The 21,656-nt window shown below is 46.1% G+C and overlaps 1 protein-coding gene across 3 annotated transcripts; it reads right to left on the bottom strand.

The window, feature by feature from the left end:
* Positions 1-8,376: 8,376 nt before the first annotated feature.
* Positions 8,377-20,132, bottom strand: PNLDC1 (PARN like ribonuclease domain containing exonuclease 1). Of its 3 annotated transcripts, none has more exons than XM_075088032.1 (19): positions 19,985-20,132; positions 19,415-19,472; positions 19,228-19,301; positions 18,247-18,280; positions 17,994-18,117; positions 17,184-17,272; positions 16,791-16,891; positions 15,381-15,460; positions 14,623-14,760; positions 13,626-13,695; positions 13,285-13,370; positions 13,008-13,063; positions 11,868-11,935; positions 10,958-11,011; positions 10,701-10,743; positions 10,032-10,131; positions 9,372-9,547; positions 9,106-9,204; positions 8,377-8,540 (listed from the first exon to the last, which is right to left on the bottom strand). In XM_075088032.1, exons 1-19 carry the CDS (start codon positions 20,058-20,060, stop codon positions 8,468-8,470), a joined length of 1,599 nt encoding a protein of 532 aa, XP_074944133.1. In that variant the 5' UTR covers positions 20,061-20,132; the 3' UTR covers positions 8,377-8,467. The 3 variants fall into 3 exon arrangements, with proteins under 3 accessions (XP_074944133.1, XP_074944134.1, XP_074944135.1); XM_075088033.1 differs by having other exon boundaries at positions 11,868-11,932; XM_075088034.1 differs by lacking the exon at positions 19,985-20,132 and adding an exon at positions 19,873-19,927.
* Between the last annotated feature and the right edge of the window lie 1,524 nt (positions 20,133-21,656).

Below are 21,656 nucleotides of genomic sequence, written 5' to 3'. Positions count from 1 at the left end.
CCAACACTAACGGACCTGCAGTCACCTGCAGTTTCAGGGGAGCATCTCAGCTATCTCGACTTGGCACTGGGCGTTGTTTTTTCCACTGGGTCCAATGCTGGTCCCTTCCTTTTGACAACTGCCAGTGCAACACGGTGCCTGAGGGTCCTGTTCCCCACATGGCACTGGCGCAGTCAGCCTGACCCCCTCTCATCCTGCATGTGTGCTTTTCTTCAGAGCCTGTCCTGCCTGCGCAGTGGAATGGGGGATTTCACTAAATGAAGGACTCACAAGCTCTGCTCGCTGAGGGCTCTGAGAGCAGCAGTGCAATAATTATCTTTGCTTATGTAATTAATGACCTCATTTTTACCCCTCTCGTGGCTCTCGCCAGTTTGATCTTGTTCATCACTGCCCAAAAGAGGCCTCAGCAGCAGGGCCCCCAAATGAGGCTTGACCTCACCATCGTTGTCACCATCGTAGCATTCCTCACCTTTGACGTGCCTGTCAGACTAGCAAGCACTGTGAAACACAGACTTCCTACTTCGCTGCCATTCAGGCTCGTTTCTTTTTCTGCTTCACTGAACATTACCAACAGCAGTGCAAGCCCCCTGGTCTCCTCTGTGTCAGGGGACAGAAGAAGATGAGACTCGGAGAAGCCGTTCAGAGAACACTTCACAGACCCTTAAAGGATGAGACAGGGAGGGCAAGGTGAGAGCAGAAACAGAGGCAGGATGGGTTGGAAACCCAGGAGTTTAGTTACAAGACCCTCTGGAGGGAATACATTCTGCAGGTGGATGAGTTCTTCAGACTTGTGAAGACTGTAAAGACAGCGAGTCACTACGTGAGATCAACAAAGAAGACTTTGCCAGTCTTCAGCACAAGTGGATTTGAAGGGGAGGTGAAACAAGCGGCGGGTGGTGTTGTCAGATCCATGGTGTGAGAAAAACAAAACGTTTTTCTATTGGCAAAGAAAAGCAGTTTTTGAAAAGTTAAAGTGTGTCCTGGTTTCAGCTGGGATAGAGTTAATTGTCTTCATAGTAGCTAGTATGGGGCTATGGTTTGGATTTGTGCTGAAAACAGTGTGAAGATGTTTTAGTTGTTGCTAAGTAGTGCTTAACACTAGTCAAGGACTTTTTCAGCTTCCCATGCTCTGCTGGGCGCACAAGAAGTTGGGAGGTGGCACAGCCCAGACAGATGACCCCAACTGAAGCTTTCCATGCAGAAAGCTGCATTCATTTTTATACTTCAGAGCTGGAGGAAGAGAGTAGCAGGAAAGAAACACTGACCATTGCTGCAGGTTGCCAGCTCATCACGTCCTCTGCTCCAGCTCTCTTGCCTGTCTCTGGTGGGCTGGGTGGGATTTGTGCTGATGTGGCAGATTAGAGAGTAAATGTGCAAAACCCTCAGCGAAGTGGTAACCTTCAGTGCAGACAAAGTGATGTGCAGGTGAAGGTGCCACAATGTCCAGCCTTGGGCTGGAGCCCAGTTTCACCCTGCAGATCAGCAGTAGCAAACCCTTTCACATCACCTCCAGCTCCCAGTCACCTATTCCTGCCTGTCCTCTCCAAATCCAACTTCTCCCAACCCCTCTCCCTCACTGAGGGGAGGCAAAGCCTGTCTCTCTCCTGCACTTGCTGAACCCCGGACCTGATGGGGGCCAACAGCTTGGAAGAAAGGGTGGGACCAGCATTCTCTTGTACTCTTGCCTTGCCAGCAGTCAGGCTGTTAATCCTGGCACATGTGCCAGGAGTTCATGACCACTGCTCTAGCACAAATACTAATAAAAATAGCTGACAGGCAAGCATATCCTCCTTGGGAAATGCCTGCAGGGGGAGGATGGAGCAGTGCTTTGTGCAGCAGCAGCCTTGCCTCCTGCTTAATGTGACCCCACTTGTTGGCCATCAGCTACCAACAGGCACAATTTGTTCCTCCAGGTACCTCCTCCAGCAGTAACACCACTGGAAGCACACAGGTGAAGATGGAATCAGAGGTGCCAGCTAGACTCTACCAGTATTTGGGAGTCTAAAGACGGTGACAGGTGCCTATGGAGTTAGGAGGAGCTCTGACTGTGTTTCTGTCCCCCATCACCATGCTCTTCCCTTGCGCTAAGTTAGGATACATGTAGGATATTCATCAATGCAAGCTGTGGAGCAAGAGCACCCCCCTTCCACAGGGATGCCTCTGGCTACAGACAGCCCCCAGCCACCGCTCGCCGAGCAGCCAGCCCCTGCCCATCCCCTGGAGGCTGCCCAGCTGCTGGAGGCTGCAGGACTGCAGGAGAGGCCTGGGAGCCCAGCGTGTCTCCTGTGGCATCGGTTCCCATGACCCAGCAGCCCTACGGAACAATTACATCAAGCTGCTTGAGTCCCACATCCCAGGGGAGGGGGCAAGTTTTGAGCACTGTAGGCAGCTGTGGGAGCCTGTGGGTTTGGAAATCCTCATTTTTATGTAGGAATGGCAAAGTCTGTTGTACGTGTTTCACGCAGAGGACAGATGAGGTCCAGGGGGTGAGTGAATGACTGCCTGTTTTGGTTACACTGGCTGCACTTGTAAGCAAGCAGCTTGTTAAACAATGAGAAATTACAGGCAGCATGACCTTTGGTAATCAAAAGCCAGAGGCAAAGCAGAAATTTCTAGCAGCATCTTTTAGAGTAAGCTCAGAACGTGCCACAGCTCTGTCCGATCACTAGTGCCAAGTTTTATGGGACAAATAAAATAGGTTGTGTTTCTTCAAAATACAGAATGAGGATTGCCGATTATTCTTCCACTGCTTAGAAACCCAGGTGAATTCCAAGGTGGTCAGTGGGTTGGACCAGGTCCAGACTTAGAACGACTTTTGGATTTCCTCAATCTATGTGTGCCTGGGTTGTGGCAAATAACCCATGTTCATGTTTTAAATAGTCATATTTTTTTCTTCTTTTTAACTGGACATGTTTCTGCCAGGAAACCATGGCAGAATGCATGGCAGCATGCAGCATGGTTTCTCCTGCATCGTAACTGTTACCTCTTGCAGATTTCCATCTCATAGGTATTTTAAAAGCAAGCCTAACTTAGAGCACTGGCATTAGGTTCTTTGCCATCAGACTTGCTGTTGCCATTTTCTTTTGAAGCTTGGCTGCAGAAGGTCTTGTATAGGTCTATGGGTTAGCACACTTGCTCCACAAAGAGGAAAACCAGTGTCAATCACTCCTGTATCTGGAGGGGGCCCTTGGCTGTCCTACACGGGGAGGGGGCAGCGCAGGGGTCCCATCTTCATCTTGCCTTTGGTGAAACATCCATCGTTCATCTCTATGTGCTGACCTAGCTGGGGAGAAGTTGCAAGAGGATTCGACTACTTGCCTGCTTGTTAGGATGCTGATGGGAAAGGCACTTTTGAATCCCCCCACACTGAGGATCCAGGTCTCATTCCCCTGCCCAAGCTGTAGGGCAGAGATCTGAATGTCAGGCAGGAGCGCTTCTGCGTACAGTGCCTGTGCTTAAAAGTGAGCAACCCTGGCCTGGGTACCCCTCAGAGCTGGGACTGCCCTGTGCTGTCTCCCTGAAGGTGAGCCAGAAGGTGCTCACACAATACTTGAAGTACTGGTTTTGTTAAAACTGGTTAAAACCACAAACCTGAACAAGGTAGTTTCTGCAGCAAGAGAAAACATATATGAGCTGGGTGAGACACTGGGCACAAACTGTCCCTCGTCCCCCATGCATCCTGGCAGTATGACTCTCCTCCACTTTTCATGGCCTCCTGCCTTGCAGCTGTCCTGGTTTCAGCTGGGATAGAGTTAATTTTCTTCACAGTAGCCAGTATGGGGCTATGGTTTGGATTTGTGCTAAAAACAGTGTTGATAATGCGGAGATGTTTTAGTTGTTACGTAGTGCTTACACTAGTCAAGGACTTTTTCAGCCTCCCATGCTCTGCCGGGTGCACAAGAAGCTGGGAGGGGACACAGCTGGGACAGCTGACCCCAACTGACCAAAGGGATATTCCACACCACATGACATCATGCTCAGCATATAGAGCTGGGGCAAGAAAAAGGAAGGGGCGGTGTTCAGAGTTATGGCGTTTGTCTTCCCAAGTAACTGTTACGCTTGATGGAGCCCTGCTTTCCTGGAGATGGCTGAACACCTGCCTGCCCATGGGAAGGAGTGAACAAATTCCTTGTTTTGTTTTGCTTGTGTGCGTGGCTTTTGCTTTCCCTATTAAACTGTCTTTATCTCAACCCACAAGTTTCTTCACATTTATTCTTCTGATTCTCTCCCCCATACCACTATAAGGGAATAAGCGAGCAGCTGGATGCAGCTTAGTTGCTGACTGGGGCTAAACTCACACCTCCTCAGGAACCTCCAGAAGAAAATCTTCCTTTCTGTCACCTCTGCCTGCACATGTTCTCCTTCCAGTCTCCATCCGTGCTGGTCCTCCCCTTTCTGCCTGCCCCAGCCCGTGACCTGCAGCCACCCTCAGCCATCTTCTGCCCCATGAGCTCCACGTGCCTCTGGGGGTACAGGTAGGGCTGGAGGCAGCTTGCCTCCCTCCCTGCTGCTCAGCCACAGTCTTTGTAACAAAATACGCAGTGCTTACATAAACTCGCACGGGTAGCTCTCCACCAGCGCTCCTGGAGATGCGTGGGCTAGCCCTGGCAGCAGCTCTGCGAGCCAGCTATCTCAGTTGTCAGCCACCCCCACCACGAGTCACACCACACCTCCAGCGCAGCTCTAATCCGTTGCTTTTGGGCTCCTCCAGGAAACCAAGAGATACAGAGAGCTGTGCTCGCCCCATCATCACTGGTCTGTATCTCCTTAACACACCTGCCTTCCTTACAGAGGGGACTGGGCTGACACAATGCTCCCCTGCTGAGGATCACTCGTGTCAGACTGGGTATAATCAACCCCTTTCCTTAAGCATAAGGTTGTTGGAAGAAATACAGCCGCAGCATTTTATGCGCTGTTCCCTCAGTTAGCCTTCTGGGGCAGGGGGGGTTCTCCAGTGGTGGAGACTACAGCAACCAGTGTAGCGGGGCTGTTGAGGAAAGCCACAGGAAAAAGGGAGATAAGACCAGAAAATAAAAGTCAGATCTGCTGCTGCATAGGGAGAACACCACAAAAACCTGTTAATAGAGCAGTTGTACAGCAGGGTTTTCCCATGTCTAAGGCATATGGAAATTTCCTCAGTCGCTTCATCAGCACACAAAGCTCTGACCCAGCTGCAGTGCTGCGATAGAGCCAAGCCATTCAGGCTTGTTAGGCTACCCCGCATCAAGGGGGTGAGCAATGCCGGCACTTAGCACTGGGCTGTTTCACTTTAGCATTTGCAACCTCACCATTTCAAGATGCACCGAGGGTTTCAGCTATGATGTATTTTGAATGAACGCATAATATTAAGAAGAATCGTAGATTCACACCAATAGAAAACATAGGAATATATAAAATTCTCATCTATATAAAGAGAATACCTTGACTTTTAAGAGAGGTAAATCCTCCTTTCCTCCAATGCCAGTGTCTACCTGGCATGTCACGATGAGCAGTAAGAACAATGTTTTAAGGAACAGTTAGAGATGGTTTTGCCTTTTCCATGTATGTATCCCTGGGCATAACTGAACAGTGTTTTGTGGTTTTGTTTTTTTCTTTCCCCCCCAAAGTTAATGACTGAAAAAATAATTTCTCAAGAACAGTCTGGTGTGACGGTATTTCTTTTAATGTGAGACAGTGCTGAGCTCCTCCATTGCAAGACTTCCACTCTGGGTGTTCAGCAACAGGAGATGCCCTGAGAGGCTTCTTTTTGAGATGTTATCTCAAAAACCACATATTTGATCTTGAACATGGAAAAAAAAGTCAATGTATCAAAAATCAAATCGTTCTTGGAAATATTCTGATCTGCAATGCTCCATTTGCAGGGCTATACTTTAAATGCACACCTTCACAACTTGAACTCTCAACGTCTTGTTTCACTGAGTTGGAATTACCCTTTCTAGCCTTACAGCTGAAGTACAAGTTTCTCATAGTGCTGAGAAGCAGGTGTGCTGTAATTGCTGCTAAGGACTTTGCTGTTTACCACTGTCTTAGGGAGGCAGGTTTGATTGTATGAGTTGCCAGCCCTCAGAGCCACTCAGCAACTTTGACATGCACCTTGTTAGAGCCAGAGTTACAAGGCAGGTTGCACCACCTTGAACTGGCTTCAGAAGAATCAAAAGTACCCCCCCACTCCTTGCGGAAGACATGCAAGAACAGGCATAACCTGAACTACTTTTGATACTTCCAACTTCAGTTAATAAAAATCCCTTAGTGTGGAGCAAAAGCAACAGCTGAGGTCGGAATGGCTGGATTGGCATGTTCAGAGAGATTTTGCCTTGATCTACAGCCACTCAGAAAAACTTTTAAGCCTGTTCCCACAGCTAAAAGTTGCTGCTCTGATTTGTTAGACTAGCCCCCAGCTAACCCATTTCATGGGAATTGACTGCTAGTACATCTGATTGATGTCTTTAAAAGGCTCTGAGCAGCGAGTGACCCTAGGTTATTACAGACAGGCAACTTGTTTCTGTAAATCTTCCCCTAGGAGGGAGATCAGAACATACCCAACCCACTCAGTTCTTCTTTGTGTATTTACTCTGCACATAAACTCAGCTGATTTAAAATAGGGATATCTAGTAGATCTACAGCAATTGTTATTTATAACTTCTTCCAGCTCTAATGCAGGAAAGCCAAATCTCTTGATTCACTACCCTGTGTTGCTACATGAGGGATGCCTGTACCTTGGAAAGGGAGAAGGCATGGCCAGGCCCATGGGCTATTTCTCAAAAAGGTTTGAAAGGATCTCTGCTTTCTTCCACAGGGAAGTGCGTTTCTCTAGAGGGCGAACCAAGAAAGAGAACAGTACTGCAGGGAACTAATTCGTTATTTGTCTGTGTGCCACTTGGAAAAGAAAATGGGAGGAAGGGTCCAAAATTTAAAAGACAATTTCTTTGTTCTTTCAGAGTGCATGTCCCTTAAAACTGCTGTGCTTCTCAAAGGTAATGGCATCTATATCTTCATGATCCTCAGATTGTAAAGATCAGATGCAAGCGAGGCTGCATCTCCCCACATGTAAGTAGCTAGCTGAATCCAGACCCCAGAGAACATGGGCATTATGTTTCCCAGATCATAAGCCAAGACGACTGTTTTTGTGGGAAAATACATGCTACTGCATGTAACACCCAGTGAAAACTTTCCCAGATCTACACAACACACAAAGCCTGTGCTCTCCTTGACACAAGGCAGGTGTCTAATGATGCTGAAAGACAAAAAACCATTACAGAATAAAGAGGGAGATACTCACACTGGTATTCGAAGGAAGATTGTGACAGTGAGCCCTGTCACTGAAGGGGTTAAAAAAAAAAAAAAAAGGTCATGAAGAAGTCAGTTACTTGTCTGGCCCAGAGCTGGCTTATGAAATAAGAGCTGTAAACCACAAGCCCTGCAGAACTCGAGAACCACATCTGAAGATGCACTGCTCTTTTTTCTTGAAGAGCAGCAAAGCAGCAAACCGTTAGCAGCAGAGAGCACGTGGTCTTCAGGCACGGCACAATACCGTGCTGCTGCCCTGAAGTCCCCTGCAGCAGCTCCCATTTTAGAGCCAATTAAAGGCAGAATCTACATATTAGATGATCACAGGCCCCATCCAATTAGATCTGACTAATGAAATCTAGGGACCATTGTTTGGAAACCATGGATCAGCAGGTAGTTTTTAAGAAGAAAAGGAAATTAGTAAGAAAAATTTTTCGAAGACCACAGTCCCTGGACTGACGAATACTCCAGCTGTAATAGAGAAACTGATCAACAAAGCATGCCTCGTTATATTTTAGGATAAAAGACTGCTCACATGCTGTGCACTAGAAGCAAACAGAAATGTGTGCCAGCTCACCTGACCTGTGCATATGCTACAAATTGGAAGCTGATAAATGTCCACTTATCTGTGTCTACCCTCAGCCCCACTGCCACAGAAAATACCACTGCGTGACACTGACAGCACTGCAAAGTATTTACTATTCCCCAGAATCCTTCATGAGCAGCAGGAGTAGTTTCTCCATCAACTTGACCCATTTTCATTTGGTAAACAGTGACATTTCCCCTGCTTTACAACTGAAGCTAAAAATAACCTCTTTCATTTTATAACGTCCCAAACTTCATCCGAAATGTGTTTTATGCAGCAGCACAAGCACTATGAATAAACTGGCATTATGAATAGCTGAGAAGAACCAACAGAGGATCAAAGTAAATTAGGCATCGTAAGAACCGTCTCTTCCTCTTCAGGAGTGGACTATGCCTTGAAGAGATTACAAAATACCAGAAATTGGAAACCAACACAACCTCTTTAAAGACACATTTCCAAGAAAGCAATTAAAACCACTATTCATAGCTTTTTTTTTTTTTTTTTTGTCACAGTTTATTGAATGAAATGAAATAAACCAAAACACAGACAAACACAAGCCTGGTGTTCCTCTTCGCTCATCTGTAAGGCAGTGCTTCAGAATGAACAGCAAGGAGCTCCTCCGAGTACAAAGGCCAAGAGAGACCACAGTGCCACAATACCAGAGACTCTAAAGGGCAATAATAATGAAATGCTGTCAGGCTACTTATATTTAGGGCTTAATCTTGTTCTTTTTAAGCACTGAGATCCTTTTCCAAACTGCGTCAGGCCAGAAATTCACCCTTTATCAGCATCGCTGTCACCACCTCACAAAAAGGGTGCATTTTGAACCTGGAATTCTCTCCTACTACCGAGCTTCCGACTCTGCTGGAGAAATGTAGGAAAAAACACATCCATCCCAATGCCTGAGAGACTCTGCCTCTCTCTCCTCAAGTTTACTACAGCTAGCAGTACAGCTCATTAAGATAACCCTCTGTCTGTTATGATAGCACATACATAGTCTTGTGCTGTCCCTGGGGTAACATTCCAGGGTTCAAGTCCAGTTGCCCAGGGCTGAAAGCTCACAAGTAGCCACCCAGCAGCCAGCAAACAAACCTGCTTCTGAACCCCTTGTTCTCCTGAAGGGCTGGCAGAAGGACATTGTAAAAGAGCCGCAGACTGCTGCTGTGACAGGGCTAGGCACCCTGCAAGGAATGCCTTTCCCCCTCCCCGTTCCCGTGATTTCCCTGACTCACTGCAGCAGGCAGTTCACGCGTGGAGAGTGCCTCCAGTGGCGGTAGACGGAAACCCGCAGGTGAGGGTGGTGCTTATAGTCTCGCAGAACGCGCCTGACGCTGCAATGAAAGCACATGCCATGAGCCACCGCTTACAGGGTGCTTACAGCATCCTACAGCTCAGGTCAGGAATATCTCAGAGTTGCCACAGTGCAGGGAGGGTGCGATGAAGACTTGGATCAAAGCAGATCAAGGGACAAAAATATTAAGACTTTCCAGTCACTTACTGATTAAATTTATTGGAGAGCAGAATGAACTGGTTCTTTGAAAGCCATCTGACATCAAAGCGACAAAGAGCTTTAAATTCTTGGTAAATCTGCCTTTCATTCAGCCCTGGCCAGCCTCGGACATGGACAACCAAAAGAGGGGGATGTTGGCAGGGAACATCTTCCCCAGAAAAATTCTGGAAAATATACAGTAACTGAGAGATACCTGAGTTCAGAAATACTAGAGAAGCACTAATATAATCAGAAAATATGCAAAATGTGACACATAAGTAAGACAGGCTGTACAACACAGCTGTTGGTGTAAAATTACTTCTCTTTTGTCTCAAGATTCTTCTAAACATGAGTCATAAAAGCAAACTGTCACGATTACCATGGGGAAAACACGAGAGAAACAGCAAGCTCCCTTGCAGAGCAGAGAGAATTAGAGCAACGCAAACGGACTAATGCCATCTTACAGGATAACAATATTAAAACATTTGGCAAAGTAGAAATCCAACTCATTCACCATTTTGAAAGGTCAGTTGTGTCATTTGTATGACAGCAACTTCTGCCAAGGTGGGCCCAGCCACTGGTGGATCTTTCTCGTCTAATGAAGCCATCAACTAGGCTACTGACCTACGCACCCCACAAACTGGTCATAGACCTGCAATTCATACGCACAATGCTTGAAACACCACCTCGGATGACATTCACTTTGTTCAGATACACGGCTAACACGGTGAGATAGTGAGAGAAAGAAGGATCAGCCTCCACTGCATCACTACATCAGAAAACAAAATGGAACAAAGTTGTTTCTCCGGTGCTACACTGCTCACAGTGTCTCTGGAGCACAGAGCTCCTGGAGAAGCTCTTTAACTAGTGACAAAATAGGTATTTCAGATCATGGTATCTTCTACAGAAGTTGAAAAGCTGCAAGCAAAGGGAAGGGATTTGGACAGTTGCCTCTTAGGAACTTAACTGAAGGCACTGAATCACACAGATTTCAAAAATGGAAACTAATGGAAAATGATTTGACCCTTACCCAAGTGAACTGAACTTGAAAGAGCTTGTTCAAGGATGAAGCAGTCACAATGCCATTTCCCAACCTCTGAACCATTGCATGGCCCCTGATTTCATTTTTAAAATGTCAGCTTTGACATAAAGCAACTACTTTCAGATGTTTAAAATAATAATCTAATTAGAACAGTGACATTTCCAGTAACACTTTCTCTTATGCAAAAGGAAGGCCTGTCTGCAAAACAAAAAGTCAGCCAGAGGAAACTGACGACTGTTTTCCATAGGACCCATCCATGTAATGCAATTTTCAGTAAACATTTAAACATCACTCACTCTGTGGATCTGCACAGTAGCAAATGAGCTGACCTCAGAAGAACTAGAAGGAGGAATAAGGAGGTGGCATTAGCACAAAGCTAAAGAAATGTAACTAAACAAATGGAAAGCAAAAACTTAAAAGTACAGCTAAGTTACTAAGAGCAACAGACTGTATATAAACAAGTATTTTGTAGCATCAGATAGAGCTGCAGAGCAGGAAAGGAATTGCCAAGTCCCAACACAAACTCTGAAGAAGTGTTTAAGAAGCATTTTACCTGAACCACAGAGAAATGCATCATAGCCTGCCTCGTGAGGAGATTTCTTCTCAGCTGTGTCCAACAAAATCAAAAAGGAGTAAACACCTTTAGCATGCTGTGGAAACAGCTCCTCTGCAGAATCCTAACACTCATAAGATCCACTGTTCTGTTTTGAGGTTTTTCCCCCCCACCCTCAGCTCTGTTTCCTTCCTCACCCTAAAACCTTTACACCCCATAGAAAGTCTATGCTTCTATGTGCATTTTAAAATTATACCAACAAAAACGCAGCAGTTACATGAATGGCTTAGCAAGATGCACATGACAAATTTTAACATTCATGAAGATCTAACCCGAACTGTGTTGCATACATTATTGATGGTATGGGAACCATTTCAAAACACAGGAGGCCCTGCGCTGCAGGACACCACGCTGCCAGGAGAAGCCAGGAAATGTCTGCCTTGAAGCCAGTATCACACCATCTCCTGAACACAACCTCCTGCACACGCAGCACCAGTAACCTTGCACACGAGCCGCCAAGCTCCTGATACTTTCTGGGACCTCCCTTCCATTAGCTCCCACTATTTTCCCTTCTAGAACTGCTGCTGCCCACCTCCCCTTGCCCCTTCCAAGGGCTACCAACTCTTCACAGCCCCAAGTTGGGCTCAGTTCAGCCAACTTAGTGTAAATGCCATTTGTGCTAGCAGCACGATGCAAACCTGCCCAGCGTTACCCTCAGCAGCTACCAGAGACACGCAGAACACATGACATTTTGGGAGCCAAGGCTCTGGACAAAAATGTGTGTCGGCAGCTCTGTGCAAAAGTTCAGTAGAGCCACTGGCACTCACTCATGCTTTGCGTGTGGACATCCACAGAGTAAAACAAACCCCTTTTTAGCTACCTGACTTTGAAGATTTGCTTCGGAACATACCGTATCTTGAGCAGTCACTTGCAAGATCTATCACTGGGCATGTTGGATCTTTGGGATTTAGGCTGCTGCTGAAGAGAAGTGGATGTGTAAGATTTTTGTCTTGTCTCGTTACGTTAGAGACAAGATACTCTTTTCTAGTTAACTGTGGCTTCATTTCAGAAAAAGCTGCTTAAGACTTTAAAAGGAACTTTGGTAGTATTCTATGAAAAGGCTGATACTCAGCTGAATAATATCTAACAGTCTTCTTCCTGAAAACTAACTCCTAAATAATTCCTCAGTCTCTTCCCTCAGTCAAGCCTTCTAAGCAGCAAGTCTACACTTTTTGTATGCAGTTAGAGCAAACAGAACTAAAATTAAAAATTGAAAACTCCAAGTAAAGGGGTTAACTTTGATGGTTCTATTTGGATGGGGAAATCTGGAGGACAGATTAATAAACAGATACTCATGGAATGACTGAAATAAAAGAATGACCAAACAAGCATAAAAACTTGTGAGAATCTGCAGTCTGGAATTGCTAAAACAAACAAAACCCCAGAATCCCAGTATTGTTTTCATAAGCATTAATTTTGCATCTCCTCTTGGGAGTAGGGGGTGAGGGGAAAGAGGTGAAGTTTTCCTTTTCTTAGCAAAATTGACATGAAAACAGTTTATTCACAAACGAAGTGTAAAAAAGAGAACTTTTCTACCACATCATGGCTAAACTCATGAGATTTATCTGCTCATGTGCTCCATTTGAACACTATATTTAGTTACTGCTTTCGGCTCAGTGCAGCTCTTTCTTGGGAGCTGGCATTTGAAATTAGACTGTATTTTCACCGAGAACTGAAACTCACTCATTTCATAATACAATATAAGCAACACACAACTCAAGTTGTATGTAAGGCTGTCTGCAAGCCAAACTTGTGACCAATGACGTAATGGTGGTACAATATGAGAAGTGACTTAGAACAAACAATTTACTGTACAACTATTTTATAAGAAAGATGAGACTATCTTTTGCTCTTAATTTGAAAAATATAATAAACTAGCTGAAAAGCATTTGGGAGGAGGGAAAGTATTAACATATGAAATGACTGACTTTGAAATATCTTTCCCAAGAAAACAAAGGGATTGCTGAAGGCTTTTTCACCCTCCACTTACCTGCACAAAACCGCATACACCTCCAAAAGACTAGATACTCGTGGAAACGGACATTGCTACAAAAGAAATACATGTTAGAAAAGCAACCAAGCTAGACCTCGTGGTAAGTGAGCTCATTTACTGGTACTGCTGATTCATTAAATGAGATTTAAAAACAGAATGTCTCACGGCAGCACTGAGAACTGGTGACAGTTCTATAACCACAGGGCACTGCGGAACCATAGTCTCTTTTGGGTGAAAGACAAGCTTTAACTTCAGAGAGACCTTTGCATCTCACCTTCCAGATGGATTTTGTTACAGTCTTGGTGTCTATGAGGACAGGGAACAGGTTGTGAATGTTCCTTTTAAACTCTTCATAGCTTTCTGAAAGCAGAACACATGTAGAGAAAGGCACTGTAAAACTGAGGAAAAACTAGGGGTATTTCGAATCAATAAGAAAGAGAGGTGAAGTCAGAGGAACGATGAACTGCTCCAGCAGTTTGAGCTCAGAAGAGGCAACTAGCACTGCTGCTTGCTAAGCACTGTGGACAGCCAGGGCAGCGAATGACCACTGTGCTTACTGTCCCATCCCCACAGCAAAGGCAACAGCCTGGGGACAGCAGCTATGTACAGCATTACCTGGAAGGGGCTGGTAGAACTTGTCGTGAAGATGCATAAGGTCCATAAGCATGTTGTGTCCCACCAGGGGCTATGGGAAGAACATAAACACAACAACCCACTGAAGCATATTTTTGAAGAGAGCTCAGAGATAACCAATTTTAGGAATGCTCAACAGCTGTAATCCTTTCCTTCGGTGGACAGCATCCACACACGCTCACCCAAAAGTCATTCAGGCTGCAAAGCTCACAGGACTATTGCATTCAGGAAATCAGACTCATGGACGCTCTGAGGAGGGTATTTTTTTCACCAGCATTCTAGTTTGAGTGCACCTAAGGAGCTAGGTGGATTCTCAGTCCAGCTGAACACCAGTAAAATCTTCCAGTGATCAGATTTATAGGCTCATTCACAAGGGGAGGAACAGCCTTTACCTGCACATCACATCACCTGAAGCTGAAATTCATTCAATAATCTGCATACAGGACATAAGAATTCCCACACATAATCAGACAGATACACATGGTCTAATAAACCGGTCTGTCACATGCTGAAAAGTATAACTGGCCCAAAAGGCAAGAATCTGTTCAACTTTCTTAGATGGTGACTCATGCTGCATAAGACAAGGATTTTCAACATTGCAGACTCCTGCGTTTTCTCAAGTGACTGCAGAAACGCTGCAAAACGGGTCCTGGCTCCCTCTCCCCTAGCTGCACTTGGTTTGCAGGAGTAATAGAAAAGTAACACAGGGAAATCTAGTGCTTGGATCCATAATTCTGAGCATCCTTTGGGAGCAGGACCTGATCAGTAAGAAGATATAATGTATAACACTCATTTTTCCTAACCATGACTGCAATCTAAGAATTCATCTCAGTTTTACTGACAACTAAACAGGATGATCACGCTGAATGAGTTAAGTCATTTAATACAAACTACTACTTTATCTTTTATCATCCCTCTACATCCAGTTTAGCAAACCAAAGAGAGATAAAAAAATTAGAGTAGGGATGAGGCATTTTACCTTCTTGGCTTTAACAAGTGTCTGGAAGAGGTTGGTGAAGCCCCGGGCAGACAGGAGAATGAACTCTTTCTGGCAGCAGTCAGAAGGAGAGTTCTCCAGGAGCTGACGATGCTGCGGACTCACTTTTTTCACCATTACCTGAAAGAACAGTCATTTGGTATCTCAGCCTCCCACACTCTGTTGACACTGGTTATCAGACCAAAATAGTACTAATGCAAAAAAGAGACTTCTGTAATCTACTTCTAAGCAACTGACTGGTATTGTACTCATGTTTTGAGAAGACCACAGCCATAGGTTTAATTCAGAAAATACGGCATCATACATAAAATATCAAGAGCAAATAGCAAAACTGCAAGCCATATAACAGACAGAGTAAAAGTCTTCAAAGCAACTACATGGCAAAAGTCAGCAAAGGAAAACCACAAAAAAAAAAGGGCTAAAACCTGTACACTCTTGTGGAAGTATTGAAGGAGAGATCTAAGAAAGTCTGGAGACAGAGAGGGTCCCTCCAGAAGTGCCCCAAGGACAAGCACTTCCATGTCAAGGTATTTTGCAGCTACAGGACAAACAGAAACCAAAGTTACTCAGTTTTCTGGATCCCTTTTCTTGGGATCCCACAATCAACACTTCCGTTGTCATTATCTTCTCCTCCCCTATCATTAAAAGTACAAACAACATTTCAGAGTCCCTGCAAGAATGCCAGTCCTACCTGTCTAGATAGAAACCCTGTTTTCAAAAGGTCCATGTTTCCATCTCACCTTCTTGTCTCCAAGAGGCTGTGTCCAAACATTCTGGAGAGCCTGTCTCAGAACCAGCTGAACTTCAAACATCTGATAGCCTAAGATGACCAAAAAAATAAGAGTAGAAACTTCAGAGGTGCAGACAATCCTATTTAGGAAAACACATTTTTCTAGACAGAGAGACTGTCCAGATGTTTTTCCCCCAGTGTACAGAAAATACTCCTGAATGTATGATCTTGGTACACTACCAGAAATGATGACAAGGAAAAAAATCCCAACCAACTAACCAAACAAAACAAAAAAAAAAAAGGTCACAGTGCGAATTTCAGGCAAATAAGCTTTTGTGAGGACACAGAGGAAAGGAAAAGGCTAACTGAAGAGGGAGGAAGGCTACTACTCTTTAAAAAAAAAAAACCCAAACCTGTCTGTGGTTTTGGAAGGTTTCAGAGCAACACACCCATAAGCCAAGCACAGATAAGAGGTAGCAGTACATTCTCCCCCACAGCTAAGGAACTAACCCAGTCTCCCCTTCTGAACAGCATGCAAAAAAACCCACCTTAATAAGTATTATTGCTTACTTAAGTAAATGTCTGTCTTGTCACAGGCGCTCACCATTGCCAGACCCTATTAAAGTACTAGTATCATATCTACTACAGCTGATGTAGCAGATACAAAACACAGTGCACTCCCCACCCTCTGTATTCCACACTCAGCAAAAAAGCATCAACAGACAAAGCCTTAAATACTTTCTGTCCTTCCTAACTGTTTCTGCATTTTATTCCCTGACCTAGAGGGTTAAGATTAGTTTTCTGTGAGCAAACATACAAGCTATTCTCTGCTATAATTGCCTGTCCCTCAACTCTTCCAAAACAAAACAGAAATTCCTCAGCTCTGCTATAGTGCTCCCAAAAGCTAACGTAGGTGGTAAGTGGCCTGTTTATCCCCACTGGCATATGTGCGTGACTCCATGGGGCTCCTTGTTGCTCCACATGAGAAGGAATAAACTGTGGAAGGTGACCTGCCCTTCCCTTCTCCAAGGGGAGAAAAACAAAAACCAGATCACCCAGGATTTAAAACAAGTCAACAGTTGTCCTGATCCAGAGCGACTACAAATTCTCCAGTTGCTGCTCTGAAGCAGCAGCACAAAATGGAACTCGGTTACCACAAAGCATGCTCCAAGCACGTAGACATCTACTTCCACTACAGAAAGACCCACCACCCGAACGGAGCAGTAAAGCAGACCCAGAGATGAATGCGTGACAGGAACTGAGGTGCAGGCAGGGACAAAGAGCTGGGCACAGATGCTTTCACCCTCAACAGAGGGGTTTAACAGAACAGGCAGCAAAGGACAGCAGCAGCCCCAGAGGTTCAGGAGGAGTAATGAAGCCAGAGCCCAAAGGTGCCTAAGGGAGGCAGCCTGTTTCACACCACTCAGATCCTGCAGAATCATAGTCTCCTCTTCCTCTGCTGCAGCTATCCAACAGGTCACTTCATCAATAGCCTTCTTCAGCACATCCCTGTCCAGGACACTAAAGCAGGATCAGAGGGAAAGAGGCAGAGTGTGAGGAAAAGCTCTTTACAGATGGAGCCTTGTGCCTTGCTGTGGGAATGCAAAAGCATCGCTTCCCAACATTCACCCAACTCTCCAGATTCTATCCTGTGATCGCAGTCTTCCTTCAGACAGACCACAGCATGCTGGATCAGCTGGCGGTGAGGCATTCAGACCAATGGGCTTTAAAATGCCTACAAAATGTGAGCTGAGTGAAGGTAAGCTGTCAATACAGTCAGTACTGAGCATCCACTTCTCTGATTAGCACTCACCTGCTGACTTTCCAGCTACCCGCTAAGAGATGCTGGCTAAGGATCTTCTCCTGTACCTCATTCATGTACGGGATTCCATCCTTGAGGAACTGAGGGGCAAAAAAATGGCAGGTTGGTTACTCGGCCCTGGACTTTCTTGCAGCAAATTAGAGAACAGCAGATTAGCCAGGTCCAAAACCGGCATATGCATGGAAGATGCTGGTGTTCCTCATTCTCAGAATATCCTTTTCAAAAATACAAACTGTAGTTTAACCAAAATGCATTCATACATAAAGGAAGAGGTGTTTATGTATGGAGGAAAGAAAAGGATTTTTGCCAACTGTAATAATTTTTTTTTTGTTCTGCTTTTAGCTTTCCTTTAATGAGATACTTCAGGAGTCAAGACACCACAATGCTTCCCGTCCAAAAAGGCTAAACAGTGCTCTTACGTGATGACATAGTCTGAATTTTGTGGGAAATGTGGCCACACATAAGATGCAGGTAATCTGAGACTTCCCCACCTTCATGGCTAGTAAAGACTCCCAGTGGGGTCTGTTTAGTAACTCCTCAGCTCACCAGAGATAGGTTTTCTTTTTTTTTGAGGAGGGGAAATCTGTCTTAGGCTGACAAAGATTTGGTTATTGCCTTTACGGCAGTTCAGAAAAACCAGCAACCACTCTCCCTGTTGACAATGAAACTCATGGATGCATTCATACTTTAGCAAGATGCTCTTTACCCCAGAAATGCAGCATTTAGAGATATTAATCCTAATTTCTCCTGTAATTGCACAGACTTCCTCTGTTCTAGATTTCTGGCAGAGAGATGACATACCTTGTTATAGTCAAAGCCATAATGAGACAGGAACTGAATGCTAGACGCAGAGAGGGTGAATTCGACATCCGTAACTCCCAATGTCGAGGGAAAGAGAAAAAAGTTGTACACATGCACCACATACCTACAACGAAAAGAAACATCTCTCTAGAAGATAATTACAAGAAGTAACTCCTCCCATGAGAATTCTGCATAAAAGCTCAACTGCACTGTCTTCATTATAACAGAAGACTGCTCTTTTTTGTTTACTTACTTGTTTGAATTTTCATTTGAGAATATTGCCAGCCCTGCAAGAGAGAGAAACCCGTTGAAATGGCAACAGTTAGCTGGATGTCTACAGATACTGTGAAAGTTAGATAAGGAACGTGGGGATTCCCTGAATGGGAAACAGGCACTCCATCACTAATGCCACAGTGCAAATCTTAAGAGCAACTGCCAGACCACTCACCAGCTCCCTGAGAGCTGAACAGGGACAAGCTTTTAGAGCTAAGTGGGAAAAGGAAGTCAAGACTGATCAAACAGCAAAGAGATTGAGCAATGGGTGAGAAGAGGCAAGTTGGTGATGAAAATCTCCAACTATGCATACGCAGGTCTGTGGGTCCAACTGCACTACAAAAGCACTTGGAAGGAGCTGGCCACCAGAGAGAACTAAAGCATGTTTTTTAGTACTTAGGTTTTTTTCTTCCTATTAATCCCCAAAAAGCACATTAAGATCTTAACTTAGCCTATGGCCTTGAATATTTTAAACAGCTTTAGAGTTGGTTTCTTGACCTCTAACTAGTTCTTAACTATCAATAGCCATCCATCACAGGCCCTTCCTTGTGTTGACTTCATTATTATTTTAAGAATATCAGAAATACTAGTCTTCATTTTCCTCTGATAGTCCTCATACTCATACATTGTATTAAATGACACATCCTTGAATAAGAGCTGTTGTTGCCTACTTCTTGCTTGCATCCTGTTTTAAAAGCCCTCTATTTGTACCTGCAATCTTTAAATATGGACAGCTTTGGACCAGTAAAAGGTATACATCCCACCCGACTTTACATTATTTAAAATATTAAAAAGTTGATAGCATTAAATATTGGGGGGAAGGGGGGGAAGCCTACCACAGAAAATAAACATCTCTGTAACAAGTTAAGACCAGAGCTACCTGCAGGACCCGCCAGCTGGCAAAAGGCCTGTTACCACCACGATCTCTGGAGATTATTTTCTGCGTCAGAACAGCACTCACCAAGCTGAGTCACAGTGAAGCGCTGAACGCTCTGCCTGGCCTTCAGGTACCGCTCCGCGGGGGAATCAAACAGGCTACGGACAAAACCAGCATTGTGGGAAGGGTAGCGGAGCCTTGCAATGCACGGGTTGCTCTCGCAGAGCTAGAGCAGCAAGTCTCCCTCGCCTTTCAAGTCCGACAGCTTTACCTGGGCTCGTTATTTTGTGGGAAAGTTGAGTGTAAGCCAGTAAACTCCATATCAAGGGCTGTTGAGGTGGAAAGAACACACACACAAAAAAAAAAAAACTGAAATATGTAGCGTGCATTTCACCACCATCAGGACAAAGCTCTCTGAAACACCTCTCTTCACCAAAACCCGTGTCAAACCCCCGCCAGCAAGGTGAAGAGGAAAGGCAACTGACTGCGGTGGGAGCGAAGACTCCTGCTTCCTCATCCCGGGGCAGGACGAGGAGTGGACACCCCCCCACGCCCCGGGAGGGGGGAGCCTCGCCCCCTGGGGCACGTTGTGTGTCGTGTCGTCCGCCCGCCCCCCCCCGTAAACGACACCCCAACCCCAGCCCGCCCGGGCGGCCGCTGCTTTCCACCCTCCGCTGCCTACGTTAAAACCGCGTCTCGGCGTTCGCTGTTCCAGCGCACGCCAATTACCGGCTCAAATACACCTCAGTGCCCACCTCGCCCCCCTCAGCGGGCGGGCGGGCGGGCGGAGGCCAGGGTCCCGCCAGCGGCCGGCAGGGCGCCCCCGCGCCCCGCTGCTCACCCAAGAAGGCGGCGCGGCGGAGGCGGCCCCGCAGGCGCGGCAGCCGCCACTGGAAGTTCGCTGCCCCGACCTCCATGGCGCGCCTCCCCACTCCCGCGGCCCGCCGCGGCTGTGCCCCCGCCCCGGCGGGGGCGGCTCCTACCCCGCTCCCAGAGGGGGAAAACGGGAGAGGGCGGCGAGGCGAGGCGGGGGGTGGTGCGGGAGCGGCGGTGGGGGGTCGGCAGCCTGCAGGGACGGGGCGGGGCTTTAGACTCGACAGGTGAAAGGCCGAGGACCGCGGCGCAGGGCCTTGGCTCGCGCAGAGGCGGCTCCTGTTGCGCATCTTCTATATGTAAAGGTCATCTGTTTTCTGGAAGTAAAGATCACACGCGGGCTGGTGTGATCTGCAAGTTATTAAATATTATGAAACAGCAGCGATTACTGGGTGAAAATTCAGTAGAATTTGGAGTGGTGTCAGTTGAATGCTAAGGATTGAGCCATGCAGCAGAACGGGCCGGTCTCATGCCGTGGAGCCCTGGGCCCGCAGCCTGGCGTTGGCTTCGCTCTCCCGGAGCCTGTGGCAGCGGGCGCACCCATGGGTTGGGGGGGCAGGAGCTGCACTGGTGGGGCTGGCCTCTCCCAACCTGGGGGCCACCCTGCGGGATTACAGAGCCTGGGTGTGCTCCAAAGCTCTGCCGATCCATCAGGAAAACGTGTTGACAGCATTGGTCTACAGCCAAGCAGACACTGGAAGAGGGAAACAGGCTTCTTGCTCCCTACATCTGGCATTTATGCAGCTTCACTCCTAGACCTGTGAGGTTTAAGTAGTGAGAATCTAAAGGTTGCAAGAAAGCTGCAAAGATGAGGTGATTGTCCCGCCCTACTCTTCACTGGCTCAGCCACACCTTGAGTACTATGTGGAGTTTTGGGCACCACAGTACATTGAGGATATAAAGCTACTAGAGAGTAGCCAGATGAGGGCCATGAAGTGAAAAGTTTAGAGGAGAAACTGTATGAGGAGCACCTAAAGTCACTTGGTTTGTTCAGCCTGGAGAAGAGGAAACTGAGGGGAAGACCTCATCGTGGTCTGCAGCTTCCTCACAAAGGTTGGACGAGGGACAGGTGCTGATCTCTTCTCCCTGGTGACCAATGACAGGACCCGAGGGAATGGCAGAAAGATGTGCCAGGGGAGGTTTAGGTTGGCTATTAGGAAAAGGTTCTTCATCCAGAGGGTGGTGGAGCACTGGAACAGGCTCCCCAGGGAGGTAGTCACGGCACCAAGCCTGGCAGTATTCAAGAAGCACTCAGACAACACCCTCAGAGACATGGTGTGAATTGGGGGTTGTGTGTGCAGGGACAGGAGCTGGACTCGATGATCCTTGCAGGTCCCTTCCAACTCAGGACATTCTATGACAAGTTAGGGGAATTTAATCTTTTTACCAAGTTTAGCACATAACTTCATTACAGTTCTAAACATTCACATAACAACTGCATTTTGCTCAGTTAGACCAGCTCTGTACATGGATCAAGCATTTCAGAGAGTTCAGGTTAGAACGAACACAAAACCAAATAAAAAATTAAACAGACTTTAAAATTATTGACTTCTGAAGTAAATTGTTAGCCCATCAGGCTGAACTATGATAGTTTATTGTAGCCTTTAAAGAAGGGTGTTGATGATTTTAGAATCAAGAAC

Source organism: Phalacrocorax aristotelis, chromosome 3, assembly GCF_949628215.1.
Source record: "Phalacrocorax aristotelis chromosome 3, bGulAri2.1, whole genome shotgun sequence".
Taxonomy (NCBI): Eukaryota; Metazoa; Chordata; class Aves; order Suliformes; family Phalacrocoracidae; genus Phalacrocorax; species Phalacrocorax aristotelis.
Note: the sequence above shows the minus strand (reverse complement) of the source record. Positions and strands in the feature narration are given on the sequence as shown.